The sequence below is a fragment of the Sus scrofa genome, chromosome 8, assembly GCF_054392235.1.
Source record: "Sus scrofa isolate SSC_HxYL_T2T_F1_AM1 chromosome 8, Sscrofa_HxYL_maternal_Yorkshire_Landrace_v2.0, whole genome shotgun sequence".
Lineage (NCBI taxonomy): Eukaryota > Metazoa > Chordata > Mammalia > Artiodactyla > Suidae > Sus > Sus scrofa.
The window spans coordinates 78,317,991-78,336,063 of NC_139390.1; the positions used below are offsets into that span (position 1 = coordinate 78,317,991).

The 18,073-nt window shown below is 47.0% G+C and overlaps 1 protein-coding gene across 4 annotated transcripts in view; it reads right to left on the minus strand.

Annotated features, from left to right (window-relative positions):
• The window catches only part of SCARB2 (scavenger receptor class B member 2), a 101,968-nt gene that overhangs the window by 59,080 nt on the left and 24,815 nt on the right, over positions 1–18,073 (minus strand). For 2 of the 4 annotated variants that reach the window (NM_001244155.2, NM_001444559.1), the window contains 1 exon segment: positions 12,258–12,694. The exons of the other annotated variants lie outside the window; for them this stretch is intronic. In NM_001244155.2, the coding sequence (NP_001231084.1) occupies positions 12,258–12,374 (117 nt within the window). In that variant the 5' untranslated portion in view covers positions 12,375–12,694. 4 annotated transcript variants of the gene reach the window in all.

Genomic DNA, 18,073 nt, shown 5'->3' on the forward strand with positions numbered 1-18,073 from the left:
AAGCTCATTTCATCGCCCCATGGACGGTGGCAATACTGTTCAGCATAAAGTAATATTGAATACCTACTAGGTAACTAGATACCAGGGATTCTCCTAACTGTTTACTTCTCTCCCGTCTTGTTCCCTCCAAAGCCCTTACCCACCTCAGCTTTCAGACAGTTCCATCGAAACTGCTTATCAGGGAAGACATGCTCCCCACTGCTCCCAGGAGAAGACAAAGTCCTTGACCTGCCGTGCTAAACCGTGCCATGATCTGACCCCGCCCGTCACCTGCCATCCTCTGTCATTCCCCGCAGGCCCTTTGAACACCAGCGATGCTCAACTGCCCACCTTTCCCAGGTACAGGCTGCATTAGTTGCTTCTTTTTTTTTTAATTTTTATTTATTTATGTATTTATTTTAAACTTTTTTTTTTTTTTTTTAATGAGAGTTGCAGTGTTTATTTCAGGCTCTCTCTTGAGTTTTTTGGGTTTTTTTTTTTTTTTTGTATTTTTTTTCTTTTTTGCCATACAGGCAGTATGTGGGAATTCCTGGGCCAGGGATTGAACCTACACCGCACAGCAGCAACCATTGTCACAGCAGTGAGAACGCAGGAGCCTCAACCCACCAGGCCATCAGAGAACTCCCTGCATTAGTTGCTTCTGCTGACAGGTGACATGACTTGGTAGAGCCACAAGACATGATGCCCAAGCCAGCCTGATCTTTCTGGAAGGTAGCACAGGAGGGCTGTTGAGCCAGCTGTCCTGGTATAAGCCATATCCAAAGAATAAAAATAAGCACTCAGGGAATTGCATTAGGCTTTGATGGGAGTAAGTAATACTTTAAGGAAACTTTCAGCCCTGAAGAGTATGCCTGGTTGTTCTTTTAGCTCAACAAAGTGCTACTTAATAATGAAACACAAATTCAGCATTCAGGTTGCCGTCTACATGGTCTACATTCACCCAGAATGACACAGACCAACTTTGAAAACCTGATCTAAGAGCATGTGGATATTCTCACTGGACTCCAGATGACTAAAACTCACCAACTATCAAAACACCAATTGGTTTGCATTATTTTAAATGTATCTTCCTGAAATTAAGCAAACTCATTGCAGACTCTTATAGCAATGTAAGTAATTTGCATTATTTACCTTTTTAAATTCTCTCGAGGTAAAAGAACTAAGCTGCCACTAACATTCTACCCTATTCTCTGACCTTATTTTAACTTGGGAACAAATGCAATGGCTTTTTAAAAAGAGGTCACTGTTATCGAACGCATTCTGCTTTAAATGCAACTCCAATAATTTCAGCTAATGAGATCTGACAGTTGAGTTTCAAATGTTAGTTCATGTGTAAGCTGCTACCCTGTCTATAAATCACATACAGGACAAGAGAGCAGAACAGCGAGCCCAAAAAAGCTCCTGCTACAAAACACCCACTAGAATACTTTTTAAATGCTTCCAGGTAATCACAAATGTGAAACCAAAGTTGAAAACTGCCAGCCAAAGGGGGGAAAAAAAAAGAGCAACTAGATGGACATTTAATCAAAAGGACCACATGAGGGGAGTTCCTGTCATGGCTCAGCAGTAACGAACCTGACTGGAATCCATGAGGATGTGGGTTCGATCTCTGGCCTCGTTCAGTGGGTTAAGGATCTGGTGTGGCTGTGGCTGTGGTTGTGGTGTAGGCCGGCAGCTGCAGCTCCAATTTGACCCCTAGACTGAGAACTTCCATATGCTGTGTGTGCAGCCCTAAAAAGCAAAAAAAAAAAAAAAAAAAAAAAAAAGGACCAGGTGAAAATTGAGAAAATATGGGGTGGGGAGGGGGGGAGTGGTTGAAAGAGTGGATGATAAAAAGGATTTTAAGGAGTTCCCATCATAGACACAGGTTTGATCCCTGGCCCTTGGTCCAAGGGTTAAGGATCCAGTGTTGCTGTGAGCTGTGGTGTAGGTCACAGACGAGGCTCAGATCCCACGTTGCTGTGGCTATAGTGTAGGCTGCCAGCTACAGCTCCGATTCGATCCCTAGCCTGGGAACCTCCATATGCCATGGGTGCAGCCCTTAAAAACAAAGGGATTTTAAGATGAGGATAAATAATAAGTGTAGCCATGACAACAATGCCTGGTTCTGTGTGTAACTTGTGGAGCCAGTCTTATTATTTTACAACCTGTTTGGTCATGATTTTATCTCTCAAAGATGAAATAAGTGATGTCTTCATCTCCCATTGATATCTACGTCTCCTCTTCCTTCCATTACTGTGGCGTATCAGACGTAGAGTAATACAAGCAATTTCTCAAAATGGGACTTGCAAGAGTAATGATTACATTCCTATTAACAACAGCATTCTGTCTTGCTTCCTCTAGGAGAATAAAACTCAGATGCCAGAGGAGTCGCGCAGGGAAGGTCAAAGAGAAAAAGGAGGTGTGAGTTTGTATGTGTTGGCTCACTCAACCCTAGCAATAATATTCACTTCTACACAGGACTATGCCTGCTCCCATTTCTCATTTCTGTTAAACACATGACCCCTTCAGGCTCTTTCATTTCCTTCTTTTGTTAGAGGGCCTTATATGCAGATAGTTCTCTACTCTGTGAAAGACAGTAAAGCAAACATCATGACAAAGGACCTTGGACTCCGGGGACAAGAGGAGTATGGTGGTGGTGGGGACAGGGAGGGAGGTCCCATCGGAAGGGCAGCCTCTATTCTGTCCAGGCTGCTGCCACATGGGACTTCGATGGGCCAGCACTGCATAGAAGCACATGTTTCCAGAGAAGCTGGAAAGTGGGATTATTCGGGGAAGTCTCCAGATTTTAAAGGTATAAATTACCAGTGAGACTAATCAGAACAAAAATGTGAAGCAGAATAACAATAACAATACACACAAAAAATCGTCCTGAGGATGATAAGCTTTCATCCTTCCATTCATTCATGCCATGTTTAAGGACCATCTATTTGATGTGACATTCATCCAGCAGGATGGGAAAATGACAGAAAGCTACATACAGCAGGACCCCTCCCGTCAAAGAAAGTTTCCAGGCTAGCTTTAAATACTCAATTATGTCACATGGATTGAAAATCCCTGGCAGGGCTGATGCTAGAGGGGACTTATTGGGTAATTCAATTGTGGAGATGCTAATGATCTAGTCTAGTTTGATGAACACACAGGAAAAGACAGGAGATTCGATGAACTGATGGCCAGAACTACCATCTTTCCCACTGGATTCATGGGGAAACTGAAGGATGTATAAATATATAACAAACTTAACAAAACCCTGGTGGCCTGAAAACATTATTGTTTCCAAACTGGTCTTTCACAAATAAAGCAGGGATATTATATTATTTTTTAGGTTATTCTAAAAGTCAACATAATTAATTAAATGCAAACCAGATCAGTAGTTCCCAAAGGGTGGTCTGAGGATTCTAGCGGGTACCAAAGACCCTCTCAGAGGGTCTTATGAAAACAATTTCCATAACGATACTAACACATTATCTGCCTTTTCCACTCTCATTTTTTCATGAGTGTGCAGTGGAGCTTTCTAGAGGTTACACAGCTTGTAATGATGCCACTGCTGGGACAGATAATGGAATATGTGCTTGTGTATTCTTGTGTTTTAAAAATGTATCAGTTTTCATTTCTAGTATGGTAAATAGCAACACATGTACCCACAGAAGCATAAATTCTTTGGAGTCTTAGCACACTGCCTCACAAGTGGTTCGCACCCAGGAAATATTAAATAAACAAATGGATAACTGTCAAAGCAGATAACCTAAAAGTGCTTTTAGATATACAGAGAGCCAACACTGAAAGTGGCCTTTATTTTCCTCAGTTGGCTTCTGACTAGTTACCAGTTTTGAAAAAAACTGGCTCCTTCAAAAACACTTAACTGGAGTTCCTGCTATGGTGTAACAGATTAAGGGTCTGGCATTGCGGCAGCTGTGGTGTAGGGTGCAGCTGTGGCTCTGATGCAATCCCTGGCCTGGGAACTTCCATATGCTGCAGGTGTGGCCAAAAAGAAAAGAAAAAAGACCTAAATGAAAGCCTGGATACTATAAAACTCTTAGAGAAAAACATAGGCAAAACACTCTTTGACATAAATCGCAGTAATATCTTTTTGGATTTACCTCCAGAGTAATGAAAATAAAAACAAAAATAAACAAAGGGGACCTAATTAAACGCTAAAGCTTTTGCACAGCAAAGGAAACCATAAACAAAACAGGAATACAATCTACAGAATGGCTGAAGATATTTGCAAATGAAGCAACCAACAAGGGATTAATCTCCAAAATATACAATCAGCTCATGCAGCTCAAGATCAAAAAACCAAATAACCCAATCAAAAAGTGGGCAGGAGAACGAAATAGACATTTCTCCAAAGAAGACAGACAGATGGCCAAAAAACACATGAAAAGAATGCTCGACATCACTAATTATTGGAGAAATGCATATCAAAACTATAACGAGGTATTACCTCACACCAGCCAGAATGGCCATCATCAAAAAGTCTATAGACAATACATGCTGGAGAGGGTGTGAAGAAAAGAGAACCCTCCCACACTGTTGGTAGGGGATGTATAACCATTATGGAGAACAGTTATGGAGGCTTCTTGAAAAAAAAAAAAAACCTAAAAACTAAAAACAGTGTTATCATATGATCCAGCAATCCCACTCCTGGGCATCTAGCCAGAGAAAACTATAATTCAAAAAGATACATGTATCCCAATATTCATTGCAGCACTATATATACAACAGCCAAGACATGGAAGCAACCTAAATGTCCATCAACAGAGAAACAGATAAAGAAGATGTGGCACGTATATACAATGGAATATTGCTCAGCCGTCAAAAGAATGAAATAATACCTTTGCAGCAACATGGATGGACCAAGAGATTATCATATTAAGTGAGGTAAGGGACAAAGACAACCATCACATGATATGACATATGTGGAATCTAAAAACAAAGTGATACAAATGAACTTATTTACAAAACAGAAATAGATTCACAGACTTTGAAAACAAATCTATGGTTACCAAAGAGGAAAGGTGGTGGAGAGGGATAAATTCAGAGTTTGGGATTAATAGACCCACAGAGATAAAATAGATAACCAACAAGGACCTACTGTAGAGCACAGGAAACTCTACTCAATATTCTGTAATAATCTATATGGGAAAAGAATCTGAAAAAGACTGGACATAGAACTATATGTATAACTGAATCGCTTTACAGTACACCTGAAATACAACACTGTAAATCAACTAGACTTCAATAAAAAATTAACTTTTTTTAAAAAAGGTCCATTCATTAAGTATATTGCATATCTATAGCATCTTGATGATATAGGCCATAAATGACTAGTCACTTGGCCAACATCCTCCGTTTTCATTAATGATTTTATAATCCCACCTGCTGATTCTTCCCTGGGAAACGAGCAAGTGTCTGGCAGAACAGATGGCCTCTTTGCTGCTGCCTGACAATGAAATCTTGCACTTTATTCAACAAGAAAGCAAAAATGATTCGCATAAACAAGAGTCTACCCCTTCCTTCCAGAAGATATTTCCTTTCTGCAAACCTGCAGAATAATACTAATTAAAAGCCCCAAATTACAATTACCATTTCTTGTATATGTCAGTTATATAAATTGAAATTAAATATAAAGGGTGGGAATAGAAGCACTCCATTTCTGTAAAGGAGATGTGTTGTCATAGATGCACAAAGAACAATGTGGATTAATCAGCAATATGTTTAACAGTGGTTATCTTTGTTTTATTAATTTTTGTTGCCTCTCACTTTTTATAATGGGATGTATTTTTACCAGAAAAATAAACAAAAATAAAGAATAAAATACAAAGTCCCCCTCCCCCCCCAAAAAAGAATTGCCATTTTGAGGAATGAAGACACAGGCTAACATAACCACTATGCAAACCAGTCACAAACTTTATGGTAAGCCCTTTGACCTGGGTGCTATTTCTGTGGAGTCTGATTCAACAGGATGGATGGGTCTATATTTTTAAAATCTGCATAAGTGATTCTGATGTGGTTCCCTAGAGCCTAGGGACGACACTGAGAACAATTGATTTACTCCATTGTTTTAAGCATTAATAATGAATGAACTCACTGTCACCATGAGTTAGTAAGATGTTAAAAGAAACATAATATGATTTTGGTAACCCCAGATCACATTTGTAAGAGCCAGGGAGGAGGCGTTCCCGTCGTAGCTCGGTGGGTTAAGAACCCAACATAGTATCTGCGAAGATGGGGTTCCATCCCTGACCTTGCTCAGTGGATAGAGGATCTGGTGTTGCTGTGGCTGATTCAACTTCTAGCCTGGGAACGTCCATGTGCTGCAGGTGTGGTTGTAAAAAGAAAAAATAAAGGCCAGGGAGGAGTTGGCTAATTTTGCTTACGAGTTAAAAGATTCTGGCAAGGACATGGCCTCTGAGTAAAGATCCAGGATTTCTGCTTGTGCTGAGCCAATCACATGACTCTGTCATGGATCTGGAAAGAAGAAACTGAGATGAAGCATGTGCACGGGAGGCTTCGCTATGGAGCATGACATAGGATTGGGGCTGGGGAAGCCCCAGATGAGTAAACAAATTTACACGGCAGAGGAAACAGAGGAAGGGAAAGCAGAGGAAGGAGTGGGAGTCACAGGGCATGCCTGGGTCCTGCTGACTTTCCAGTTTCTACCAGACTCGCAGGAGGGCTTACTCTGCTGAAGTCCTCACCCTTCAATGTCCACGAGCCTCCTCTTCCAGCTTTACAGCAAAGGAAAAACCCTCTCTTTCCTGAGCTAGCTTGAGGTTGCCTCATTTCCTCAGACAGCATCGCGCCTCTTTAATGCCAGAAAGTAGAGGACAATGCAGTATGTGAGCACAGAATTCACTGTCACCAGGACTCTTTTGAAAGGAAAGAAGGGGCTAGGAATTGCTACAGGATAATGAATGTGAAGAAATCAAGACTGTCACAGCCAGTGGGATGTTGGCTCATCCCCAGCATGGGGAAAAGTGAATAGGAGACCCAGCTTGCCTGCCTAGCCTCTCGTTCTGGTCTTTGATAAATTACTTCTCTTTGTTTCTGGTCTTTGATAAATTACTTATCCATGTTTCCGGGGTCATGTAGGTATAAAGGTAATTTGATCGCTGCCAGCCATTTCAAAATCGACATCGTCTCGGGTTCTTTGATTAGAAAATAACAGATTATAAGTGATGCCTACTGTTTTTTCTTAAAGATTCCATGTCTTCATAACTCTGGGAAGAGACAACTCAGAAAATGAGGTAGATAAGCAAGAGAGAGCCCTTCAAGCGTTGCATTCAATTGACTGTCTACATAACCAACAGTGAAGAGGTTTTACTCATTTGACCTTAAAAAAGACCCCACACATTCACCAATATTGGATAAATTATCAGTGATCCTATTTTATTTCTGGAGGCATCAGAACACCTCCAGATTTGCTCTAGCTCCCCGGAGGGGCCAGCTGATACTTGCGGAGAGCCTCAGGTGAAGGGTAGGTGAATCTGGCCTGTTCATCTTATCCCTGAGACCTGGTGTTATTGTCCCTTCTTGGTCTGTGAACAGGAAGCAAAGTGTGAACAGTCTCTGGCCCTCTCACTGCTTCCCTAGCCAGCCCATCACTTACTCACCACCCCTGCCTTTGGCCAGCTCTGTGTCCCCATTTCTGGGAGATGTTCAAACTGTCAGCAAGTCCAAGGTCAAATTTAATATTCTGAGCTGCTGATCTGCTCTCAAGCAAAGGTCATGTGCCTGTGTCATAGAATCTCAGAAATTTGGAGCTAAAAGGAACTTTATCTACTTTAGAAGCTTCAGTTCCTAGATAAGAAAAGAACAGCTGGAAACAATGGCAAATGTTTATTGTTGGCTGTATAAATATGTTGCCCACACAAATAACAGTAACACATCTAGGCGCCTGGGAGGGATTGTGGCCATCCTTTACAGCAATCTTTTTATTTCATTCTTACAACCTCCATTTTCAAAACAAGGAATCTGAGGTTTTGAAGGGTTCAATAATTTGCGACTTGGCTCAACCAATTTAATTCAGGTATTTGCTAGTGACAGAAAAAGGAGTTTTCACCAGGTTCTCCTGATTCTCAGACACTGTTCTTTCAACTGAAACAATCCAAGGAGAGGTGGCAAGCATTTAGTGACCTACCATGTACCAGGCACTGCACTGGATGCCAGGACAGTGGGGTTACCAAATGAAATGCAGCATAAAATCCTGCCCTTCTGGGCTCTAAGGAGGAAAAGAAATTGCTGGGTCTCTACAAAGCTCTGCCTGCAGGGAGGTCAACATTCTCAATAGAGAAGGGCTGGTTGATGCTCAGAGCATCCTCCAGGATGTGAGTGTAGGCAGCCAAGGATGGACGCCTTACTCTGCCTCTTCTGCCGTTGAGAAAAGTAAAGAGAAACAATTACAGAGCCTGCCCCGAACAAGGCACAGCCATAACAAGCCAAGAATAGAACCAAACTGTCTTGCTTCCTTCCATGCCATTCAATGGCCAACATTAAAACCTCCCTTCCATCATCTCTGGTCACTGCAGGGCTCAAGGACAATTATCATATGAGGCAAATTCTTCTAACAGGACTTATGTTACTAAGCTTCTCACAATTAGCCAATCTACTCATTTGATTTTTGTTCTTTTCCTCTCTTCTTCTTCTTCTTCTTTTTTTTTAAATATATATACAAGCCAGGACATGGACAATCTTCAAATGAAACAATTAAGAAATGGGAGTATCAGAGTGGCCTATATGACAAGTGTATTAAATTCAAGCTATGGATGAATTTATCCATAGCAGTATTAATGGCAATAGTGATGGCAGCCCTCACTGATCACCTATTATGTGCCTGACACTGTGCTCCATGCTTTACACATATTGTCTCACTCACAACAGCACACAGAGGGGCAGATCCTGGGTTTGTGTGAGGCTTCTACAGTGCGTGGAGGCCCTCCGTAAGAAAAGAAAATTTCGGATCTACAATTAGGTAGAGGGCCTTGGAAGGGCCTGAGTAGGTGAGGGACCCAAAGCTTAAGCTTTGTGAGCTTCATGGTAAATGCACCGCTGTGCCCAAGATGGTTAACATCCTGGCTTCTCCAAGTCATGAAACCGGGGCTCAGAAAGTCACCCAAAGTCAAAAAGCTGGAAATGTCACAGCTAAGATCTGAACACAGGGTATTTGACTTCAAATCTTACATATTTTTTTCCTTTTTTTTTTAGGACCAAACCTGCAGCATAGGAAATTCCCCGGCTTAGGGGTTGAATCCGAGCTGTAGCTGCTGATCTACACCTACACCACTGCTCACTGCAATGTTGGATCCTTAACCCACTAAGCACTGCCAGGGATTGAACCCAAGTCTTCATAGATACTAGTCAGGTTCATTACTGCTAAGCAACAATGGGAACTCCTCAAGTCTCATGTATTGTTTTTTCTTTGCTTACGTGGCTTCTAACAAAAATAAAACCGGTATCATTTCCAAATGATATAACTATAATACTGACCATAACCCATGAAAAGTACACTCATTTTCTCTAATAATTCTTATAATCCCTCTATTTGCGTGGGGTGCTATGATCTCCATTTACAGATAGAAAAACCTAGAATCCAGAAAGGCTAGGCACCAGCCCAAGGTTACCCAGATAGTAGCTGGTAGAGTCAGGATTCATGTCCACAGATTGGCCGGCAAAGTCCTTCCTCTTTCCCACGCCTCTCATGCTACCACCCTACAGGTGATCCAGAAAAGCAGGATGGTGATGATATAGCAATGAATGACCTCTGGCCCCACAAGAGCCCCTCGCCTGTCCACTGAAATTCTCCCTGGCACACTCCGTCTTGTGCAGGGTTGCTTAACAGGGTCAAGGAATGCGGCAAGTCCACTTCCCCTGTACTTTGGTTTATTAGTCAGATCAGAGTCCATGCCTCAGGGAGAAAAGCACCAAAAATCAACGCGCACTCAAGCCCCACCCAAGCTGCCTAATAGCGCCTCCCCCCTCCCTGCCCCCACCCGTGAACACAGCCACAGAGTGGCTGAGGGCTGGTAATGAGTACCCAGGGCACTGGGGCGATCAACTGTCCTGCCGGGCTCCCTTGAAACAGCCTTTCAAAGCCACGCAAGAAAATTCAATGGACTATAATTGGATTGCTCAACTCTAGTCACCCAGGAGAGAGGTTACATCCTTGAACAATCTTGCCATGGCTTTGCAGGGGCCCGGGAGTGGAGAAATTTGGTTTAGCTTTTTCTCCGAACACAGGTGCTCAGGGAAAACAATGGCCTTTAAGAAGCTTTGTCTCCCCTTGGCAATGTGAACTTAAAATAAATAAATAAATAAACTATGCTTTGCAATGGCATTTTTTTTTTTTTTTGGTCTTTTTGCCACTTCTTGGACTGCTCCCACGGCATATGGAGGTTCCCAGGCTAGGGGTCCAATCGGAGCTGTAGCCACCAGCCCATGCCAGAGCCACAGCAATGCGGGATCCAAGCCGCATCTTTGACCTACACCACAGCTCACGGCAATGCCAGATCCTCAACCCACTGAGCAAGGCCAGGGATCGAACCCGTAACCTCATGGCTCCTAGTCGGATTCGTTAACCACTGAGCCACAACAGGAACTCCTGCAATGGCATCTTTTAAAAATTGCCTTTAACTATCAGATTTCAAGTAATTGATGGCTTTTTTTTATTTTATTTTATTTTTTCTTTTTAGGGCCACACCTGTGGCATATGGAGGTTCCCAGGCTGGGAGTCCAATCTGAGCTACAGCTGCCTGCCTATACCACAGCCACAGCAACTTGGGATCCAAGTTGAGCCTCTGACCTACACCACAAGCTGGCAGTAATGGCAGATCCTCAACCCGCTGGGCAAGGCCAGGGATGGAACCCAAGTCCCCATGGATACTAGTCCGGGGTTCATTAACCACTGAGCCACAATGGGAACTCCTAACTGATGGGTTCTAGAAGCCTCTAGTAGGAGTTCCCGGTGTGGCTCAGTGGTTAACGAATCCGACTAGGAACCATGAGATTGCGGGTTCGATCCCTGGCCTTGCTCAGTGGGTTAAGGATCTGGTGCTGCCGTGAGCTGTGGTGTAGGTCGCAGACGTGGCTTGGATCTGGAGTTGCTGTGGCCTAGGTTGGCAGGTACATCTCTGATTAGACCCCTAGCCTGGGAACCTCCATATGCCCAGGGATTGGCCCTAGAAAAAAGCAAAAAGAAAAAAAGAAACCTGTATTAAAGAAATATGCCTGTTGCCACCTAGAATGAAACAATCTTGCTAACTGGGAATGCAGTGATCAAATCCGGAGGTAGCCTGGGCTTTTTTATCCGGCCAGGAGCAAGAGTTAACCAGCAGGAGAAACGAGGCATGAAGTTATGGGTGCTAAGGAGAAAGGCTGCTCCAATCTTTTTCTTTCTTTCCCTTTTGTTTTAGGAAAAAGTGTCTCAGTAACTCTCTTTTTCATCTTTCCACACAGATTGGTGGATGTGGGTGACAGGGCAGAAGAAATGACTCCTGGGGAAGCCATAGGATGGAGAAATCTGAAATGACGAGCTCTCCAGCCCACCTACCTAGGTGGACGGGACTGGCTCAGATTCTGTTATGAATCGAAATGCATCTTTGCCTGAGGTTTACCGCTGTTGAAGAGGAAGAACCATGAGTGAGACAAAGCAACGGAGGATGTTGGTTCTGACCGAACCGGCTAAGTCTGTGGGTGAGCACTGAAATGTCACCCACCCCAGAGGCCTGGCCTGGCTACCCAATGCGAGGCCCAGCCCAGGAAGGCAAGAACACAATAGACCACACACCCGCTTTTCCTCCTCAGCCCCACACCACTTCAGAGGCCTCAGCAAGCAGCCAAAAACCTGTTCCAGCTGTGGTGTCTTTCATTTAGTTTTATTTCTTCATGAAGTCGGAGGGAAACGAGCTTGGGCCCAACAGTGATGGGGCAAAGGGAGGGCCTGGGGTGGGGGTGGGGGAATGCAAATGGTGGAATATAAGGGCTAGCCTTTTAAAAAGTCGAGATCCAGAGTCTTATTATTCTAAAAGGAACACGGTCAGTGCCATTCCTCGCCATCCTTCTTTAACCCTTTCCAGCCCACCCCGAGAAGGCGAGGGCGAAAGAAGGGCTCTGGTCCAGAGGGTTTGCCCGGGCACAGATCCTCCCTGGACAAGGTTCAGCAGTGGGGAGTGGGGTGGAAGTGTGCCCCCAGCACTCAAGCGCCTTCTCTCTCTCTCTCTCTCACACACACACACACACACACACACACGCCTCACCTTCTCGATCGCCTGGTCCACGGCCTTCTGGAAGACTCTGGCCACCAGCAGCGTGACGCTGGTCACCAGCAGGAGCAGGGACAGCGTCCCCACCGCGTAGAAGCAGCACCTGCCCATCCTGCGCACCGCTCACCGGCCGGGGGGCGGGTGGCGGGAGGGGAAAGGAGGGAGGAGCACCGCCGCCGCCCCCGCAGCCGCAGTAAGCAGCCGGAAGACCCGGGACCCTCGGGCGGGTGCTCGCCGCTCCCCGCTCCGCGGCTGGACGATCGCGGCCTCGATGCACCCGGCCTGCCGGCGCGGAGTGGAAGGGTCGCTTTGGTTTCGCTTTCCCCCGCCCCGGCAGCGGCGGTGGGGAGGGAGCGCGCAGGGTGGGGACGCTGGCCGGCCCGGCTCGCCGCAGCCCCGGGAGGAGACAGCGGGCAGCTGCGCCGGGAAGCGGGCGGGGCGGGGCGGGGGCTGAGCCCGCAGTCATGTGCCCCGCGGCAGCAGCTGCGATTCGGCCGGCTCGACCCCGGCCGGTCCCCGCAGCGCCAGCCGCGCCCCCGCCCCCTCGCCGCAGGCCCCCGCGGTCACCCGGGAAAACCGCGTATCCTCCCGGGCTGTCCCCGCTCCTCGGTCCGGAGCTGCGGGCCTACAAAGGGCCGCGCCGGCAGATTCAGCCTGGATAGGACACTGCCGCTGCTCTAGACGAGCTCACAAGTTAACGGAGACACTGTTACAGCAGCAAAAGCGCAGTGTAACAAGTGCTTTTATGGGGTGCCTGCTGAGATCTGTGCCCGCAAGCATCTCTGCCTGGGTGACCAAGGACCCCACAACAGAACTGGGACTTGGGGGATGGGTAAGGGTTTGTCACGTGAGGGGTGTGTGCGAGGAGGGAGGCAGCATTTGGAGAAGAAACAGCTGTACGACCTTGGGGGTGAGAGAGCAAGATGGTCAGAGAAAAGAAGGAACTTCCTTTGCCCGCAGGCTCAGGTGTGCAGGTTGGGGTGGGAGGTGTGGAGGCCCCCTTGGGGTCAGACTTGGAAGCGCTCCCGTGTCCCGTAGAAGAATTGCGGCTTTATCTTACCGCAGGGAGGGGATCCGCAAGAAGCCTAAGCAGGAGGCCCGGAGGTTCTCACCTGCCTGGTTCACCGATACTACGTCCCAGGCACCGAGACTAAAAGTCCGCGCGCAGCGGGGACTCCATAAACATTAGTTGAGGGAACCCAACTATATGGCAACTATATGGCAACTATATGGCAGTCCTTGGCTAGGCGCCAACACATACCTACTTAATACCCGCAGCAGCCTTGGGGCTGTTGATCCCAGCAGCGTTAGAGAGGAGCAGGGGTGACAGGAGCACCGTTTGAAGGACACGCAGGTGTGGCTTCTGTGCAGGAGCGCGGCAAGGAAGGAAGGAAGGCTGGACAGGACGAAGTACCCAGCGCAGCTCTAAGAAAGTTCAGCAAGGCCTATGGGGGTGGTGTGGGGTGGGGGGGTGTCCTCAAGCCAAAATGGCCTGGTCCAGGAATCCAGCACCCTCCAGGAGCAGCTTCTTAGTCATGACTGGGAGCAGCCCCAGGAAACTGGCCTCTGTCCCAAGCTGGGATGAGCAACAGCAGATAGATTTTAGGGCTCAGCGGCTGTGACAGGGCTCCGGGTCAGGGCTGCTCAGCACTGCAAGGCCTGAAAAGTACATTTTCTTGGTCCCCATGGTAGTAGTATTTCCAGTTTGTACATAAGGAAGCCATGGCTCTGAGAGGTAAGTCATCTAACAAGCTCAACCAGTTGCTGAGTGGTGGATCCTGCTTAGGCCAGAATGCAGGCCTGGTAGCTCCCTCGGTTTTTCTACCCTGTGTGTTGCTGCCTCCCAGCTGCTATCAGTGAGAACCTGGGAACAGTGGGTTCAGCTGGGAGCCTCTGCTGAGGACTAGGTGAGATGCCCTATACCTTCAAAATGGGGGCGAATGGGAGTTCCTGCTGTGTGTGAGTTAAGAATCCAACTGCAGTGGCTTGGGTGGCTGTGGAGGCCCGAGTTCAGTCCCTGGCTGGAGCAGTGGGTTCAAGGATCTGGTATTGCAACTGTGACTCGGATTCAATCCCTGGCTGGGGAACATCCATATGCCACCAGTGAGGCCATTAAAAAAGGGGGTGGGTGGCAGATACGTTGACACTCCTACTATTGACAGGTGGGGTCTATACTGTTTCCCTTGAACTTGCCTTGATTTAGTGATTCCACCATATCCTGGAACTCCTGAAGATAGATCATAAATACCTTGCAGCTTCTGCCTGGGCCTCTGGAAATGATCGCCCTGAGCCAACACTAAGCCCAGCTACCCTGAGGAGGCCTCCATGCTAGAGGGAACAGGGGAGAGAATACAGCGAGATGCTCTGCCAGCCCTCTGCTGTCCCTGGCCATTTGAGTCATGGGCCCCAGACACGCTGGGGCAGGGCAGTCCCTTCCTGGCCCTGCCTGAAATGCAAAATAAAGGATTGTTGTTGTTTTTATGGCCCTAGTTTCTGGCATGTTACTTGGTTTTAGATAACTGGAGCAGACTATGAGGGCAGGCCTGAGCCTGGGACTTTGATAGTGACAACAGCTGCCCATTCCCGACTCTACCCATCTGTAGCTACCTAAGGTCTTTGAGCAGCAGCCCCAGAGAACCAGGCCTGGGTGGGGTCTGAAATGATTCAACTCTGCCAAACCGCGTGACCAGGAGGCCTGGGTGGCCCCCAGTCATTCCTCTTGCACCATCAGCAGCCTTTCCCTACGCCCGATCCTGCCGTGAGGCTGGCCTGTTCCGCCTCCATCTCTGCTTTAGGTTCCAGCTAATGGATGACGGTCCAGGGCCCCAGTTTGCTTGCGGGGCTCTGCTGGTGCAGGAACCCTCACTCGTCCTCTCCCCAGGTATGAGTGGGGTCCTCTGCAGCCCGTGGGTGTCCTCTCCTGCCTTAACTGGAAAGAAGATTTGGGAACTTGCCCAGCTGGAGTATTTGGCACCCAGTGACTCATGCTCATATTGATACCCCCCACCCCCGCCCCCATCTCCAGACAAGACCAGCTTTCCTCTTTGCTGGCCCCAGTCTTGAGGGCAAACTGCATAGCTACCCACTCAGTCCAGCCCTGGGCCACCCATCCCGGGGCACTGCTTCTCCTCATTCTTCATTCAGGTCCCTTCTTGCCTCTTGTCTGGGTCCCTAGGGGAGTAACAGACTGCGGGGATGGGGAGATGGACCCAGATTTGGTAAGCACACCTCGGTGGTGGGGGGGCCTCCGAACCAGGGTTTCCAGCTTAGTGGCTCTCAGTTTACCTTCCCTTTGAGGCTCTCTCATTCGGACAAGAGCCCTCATTTTCGCCTCGTCAGCAGTCTGTGAGCTGTTTCCCCTTTAAAACTCTGATCCAAACTGGACAAAAAGCTCTTTCTCAGTTCCCCTTAGCACAGCTGACCAGACTAGCATTTCAAAAATGGACTAAATACTAAAAGAGAACAAAAAGGACCTAAACTACAGAAAATCTAAACAGCCTTAAAACACACACACACACACACAAAAAAAAACTCATGTACGGAAAATAGCAATCTATAATCCTACAGCAATATCTTTCCTATCATCATGAACTGATGACTTTTTAGCACCTGGCCTGGCTGTCTTCTCAGTTTCACCTTCTTCATCCCATGGCAGCTACTGGGACTTTGCCCAAAGCCCCCCAAATTCTCATACAGGCTCCCAAAGCCCCTTGAGACCGCCTCCTTGTCTCCCACTTCGGATGAGCCTCCGTCTCTAGGCCCAGGGAACAGCTGCTCCATGGCAGGTACCCAGATAATAAGCCCCTCACACTCTGGGGCGGGGGCAGTGGGGGGAAGCTGGTGTAGGAAGGGGTTACTGCTGCCACTGGCTGGATGGGGCAACTTCCCCCACCCATACCCCCTGGCAGGGACACGGTCAGGAATTTTCCCAGGGACTCCACTATACCTAAAATCAGAGGAACGAAACGTGAGAAGAGCACATGCTTTTGTGAATGGATGATGGTTGGTGCCTGCTGCAGGTTACACCATCATCGAGGACTCAGAAAGAGAAAGAACTTCCTTCTTAGAGCCCAAGACAGGCTGCAGGACAGTAGATTCTGACTCAGGGGAAGCAAGAAGGACTCTTTGGGCCTCACCGTAAATGTAAAATATTGATATTATACTCAGAGGTGGTTAATCAGGAGTTCCCATCAGGAGTGGCTCAGTGGAAACAAATCTGACAAGTATCCCTGAGGTTATAGGTTTGATCCCTGGCCTCACTCAGTCAGTTAAGGATCCGGTGTTACCATGAGCTGTGGTGTAAGTCGAAGACGCAGCTCGGATCAGGCATTGCTGTGGCTGTGGTGAAGGCCAGCAACAACAGCTCCTATTAGACCCCTAGCCTGGGAACTTCTATGCCATGGGTGAAGCCCTAAAAAGAGAAAAAAAAAAAAAAAGTGGTTAATCATTTCATCACAGTATATATTTATGGTGCTGATGTGTTTGATGTAAACATTTAAAATACACTGCGGTTTTTACAACCCTGTGTGGGAAATAATCTCTAACCATGACCCTCGGCAACTCTTCCTTTCTTTGCAGGCTTCTGCAGCTCCTCCCATCAAAGGTGGTATTTATTCCCCTCCCCTTAAATCTGGGTGGCCTTGTGCCCGTCTCTGACCATTAGAATGTGGCGGAGCTGATGGGAACATGCAAGGTCCAGGTCCAGGCAGCTCTTTCCTTTACCTTTTTGGGATCCAGCTGCCACATAAGCTCAGATTAGACCGCTGGGTGATGAGAACACCCTGGAGAATGCGAGGCCTTCAGTGGTGTCACCGTGCATCATCTCCCAGATGACCAGAACATGTGCCACATGCAACAGAGATGACTGTCCCTGGAATTGGGAGCAAATGCACAGCTCTGTATTCAGCTACTACATGTAGGGGTGGACTGTTGCACGATAAGTGTTACCTGGAACATCATGTTTTGTTATTTATTATTTTAGGAGCCTAAAAAAGGATGGCAGGGGCCCTAAGCCTTGCTTACTCTGTGATCAGTCCCATTCCAATAGGTTTCTAAAACTCTTGGCTTTCATACTATTATTTAAAGTTGAATCTAGAAAATTGGAGTTCCCATCATGGCCCAGTGGTTAACGAATCCAACTAGAAACCATGAGGTTGCGGGTTCAATCCCTGGCCTTGCTCAGTGGGTTAAGGGTCCAGCATTGCCATGAGATGTAGGTTGCAGATGCGGCTCAGATCCTGAGTTGCTGTGGCTCTGGTGTAGGCCGGGCGGCTACAGCTCTGATTAGACCCCTAGCTTAGGAACCTCCATATGCCGAGGGAGCGGCCCTAGAAAAGGCGAAAAGGCAAAAAGACCAAAAAACAAAAAACAAAACAAGCAAAATAAAAAAACAGTCATCTAGAAAATGTGCCATCTCACGCTAATGATCTATATTTAATTCTAAATATTTGTGGAGCATTGTTAACCCTGAGCAATGCAGGATCCACTGGAATTTCTGTCTTCTCCACCCCCCCCTTTCCAAGCACCCCAAACAGGGGGACAGTCAGGAATTTTCCCGGGGACTCCACTATACCTAAAATCAGAACAAAACCTGAGAAGAGCAAATGCCTTTGTGAATGGGTGACGGTCGGTGCCTGCTGCAGGTTACACCATCATCCAGGACTAAGAAAGAGAAAGAACCTCCTTCACAGAGCCCAAGACAGGCTCACCTTTACCCAACTCCTCTATGAGACAAGTTACGGGCTCCCAGATTAGAGCTTCTTTCGTGTTTGGATGCTGTCACACTCACAGCACGCCGGGGCAGACGGGAT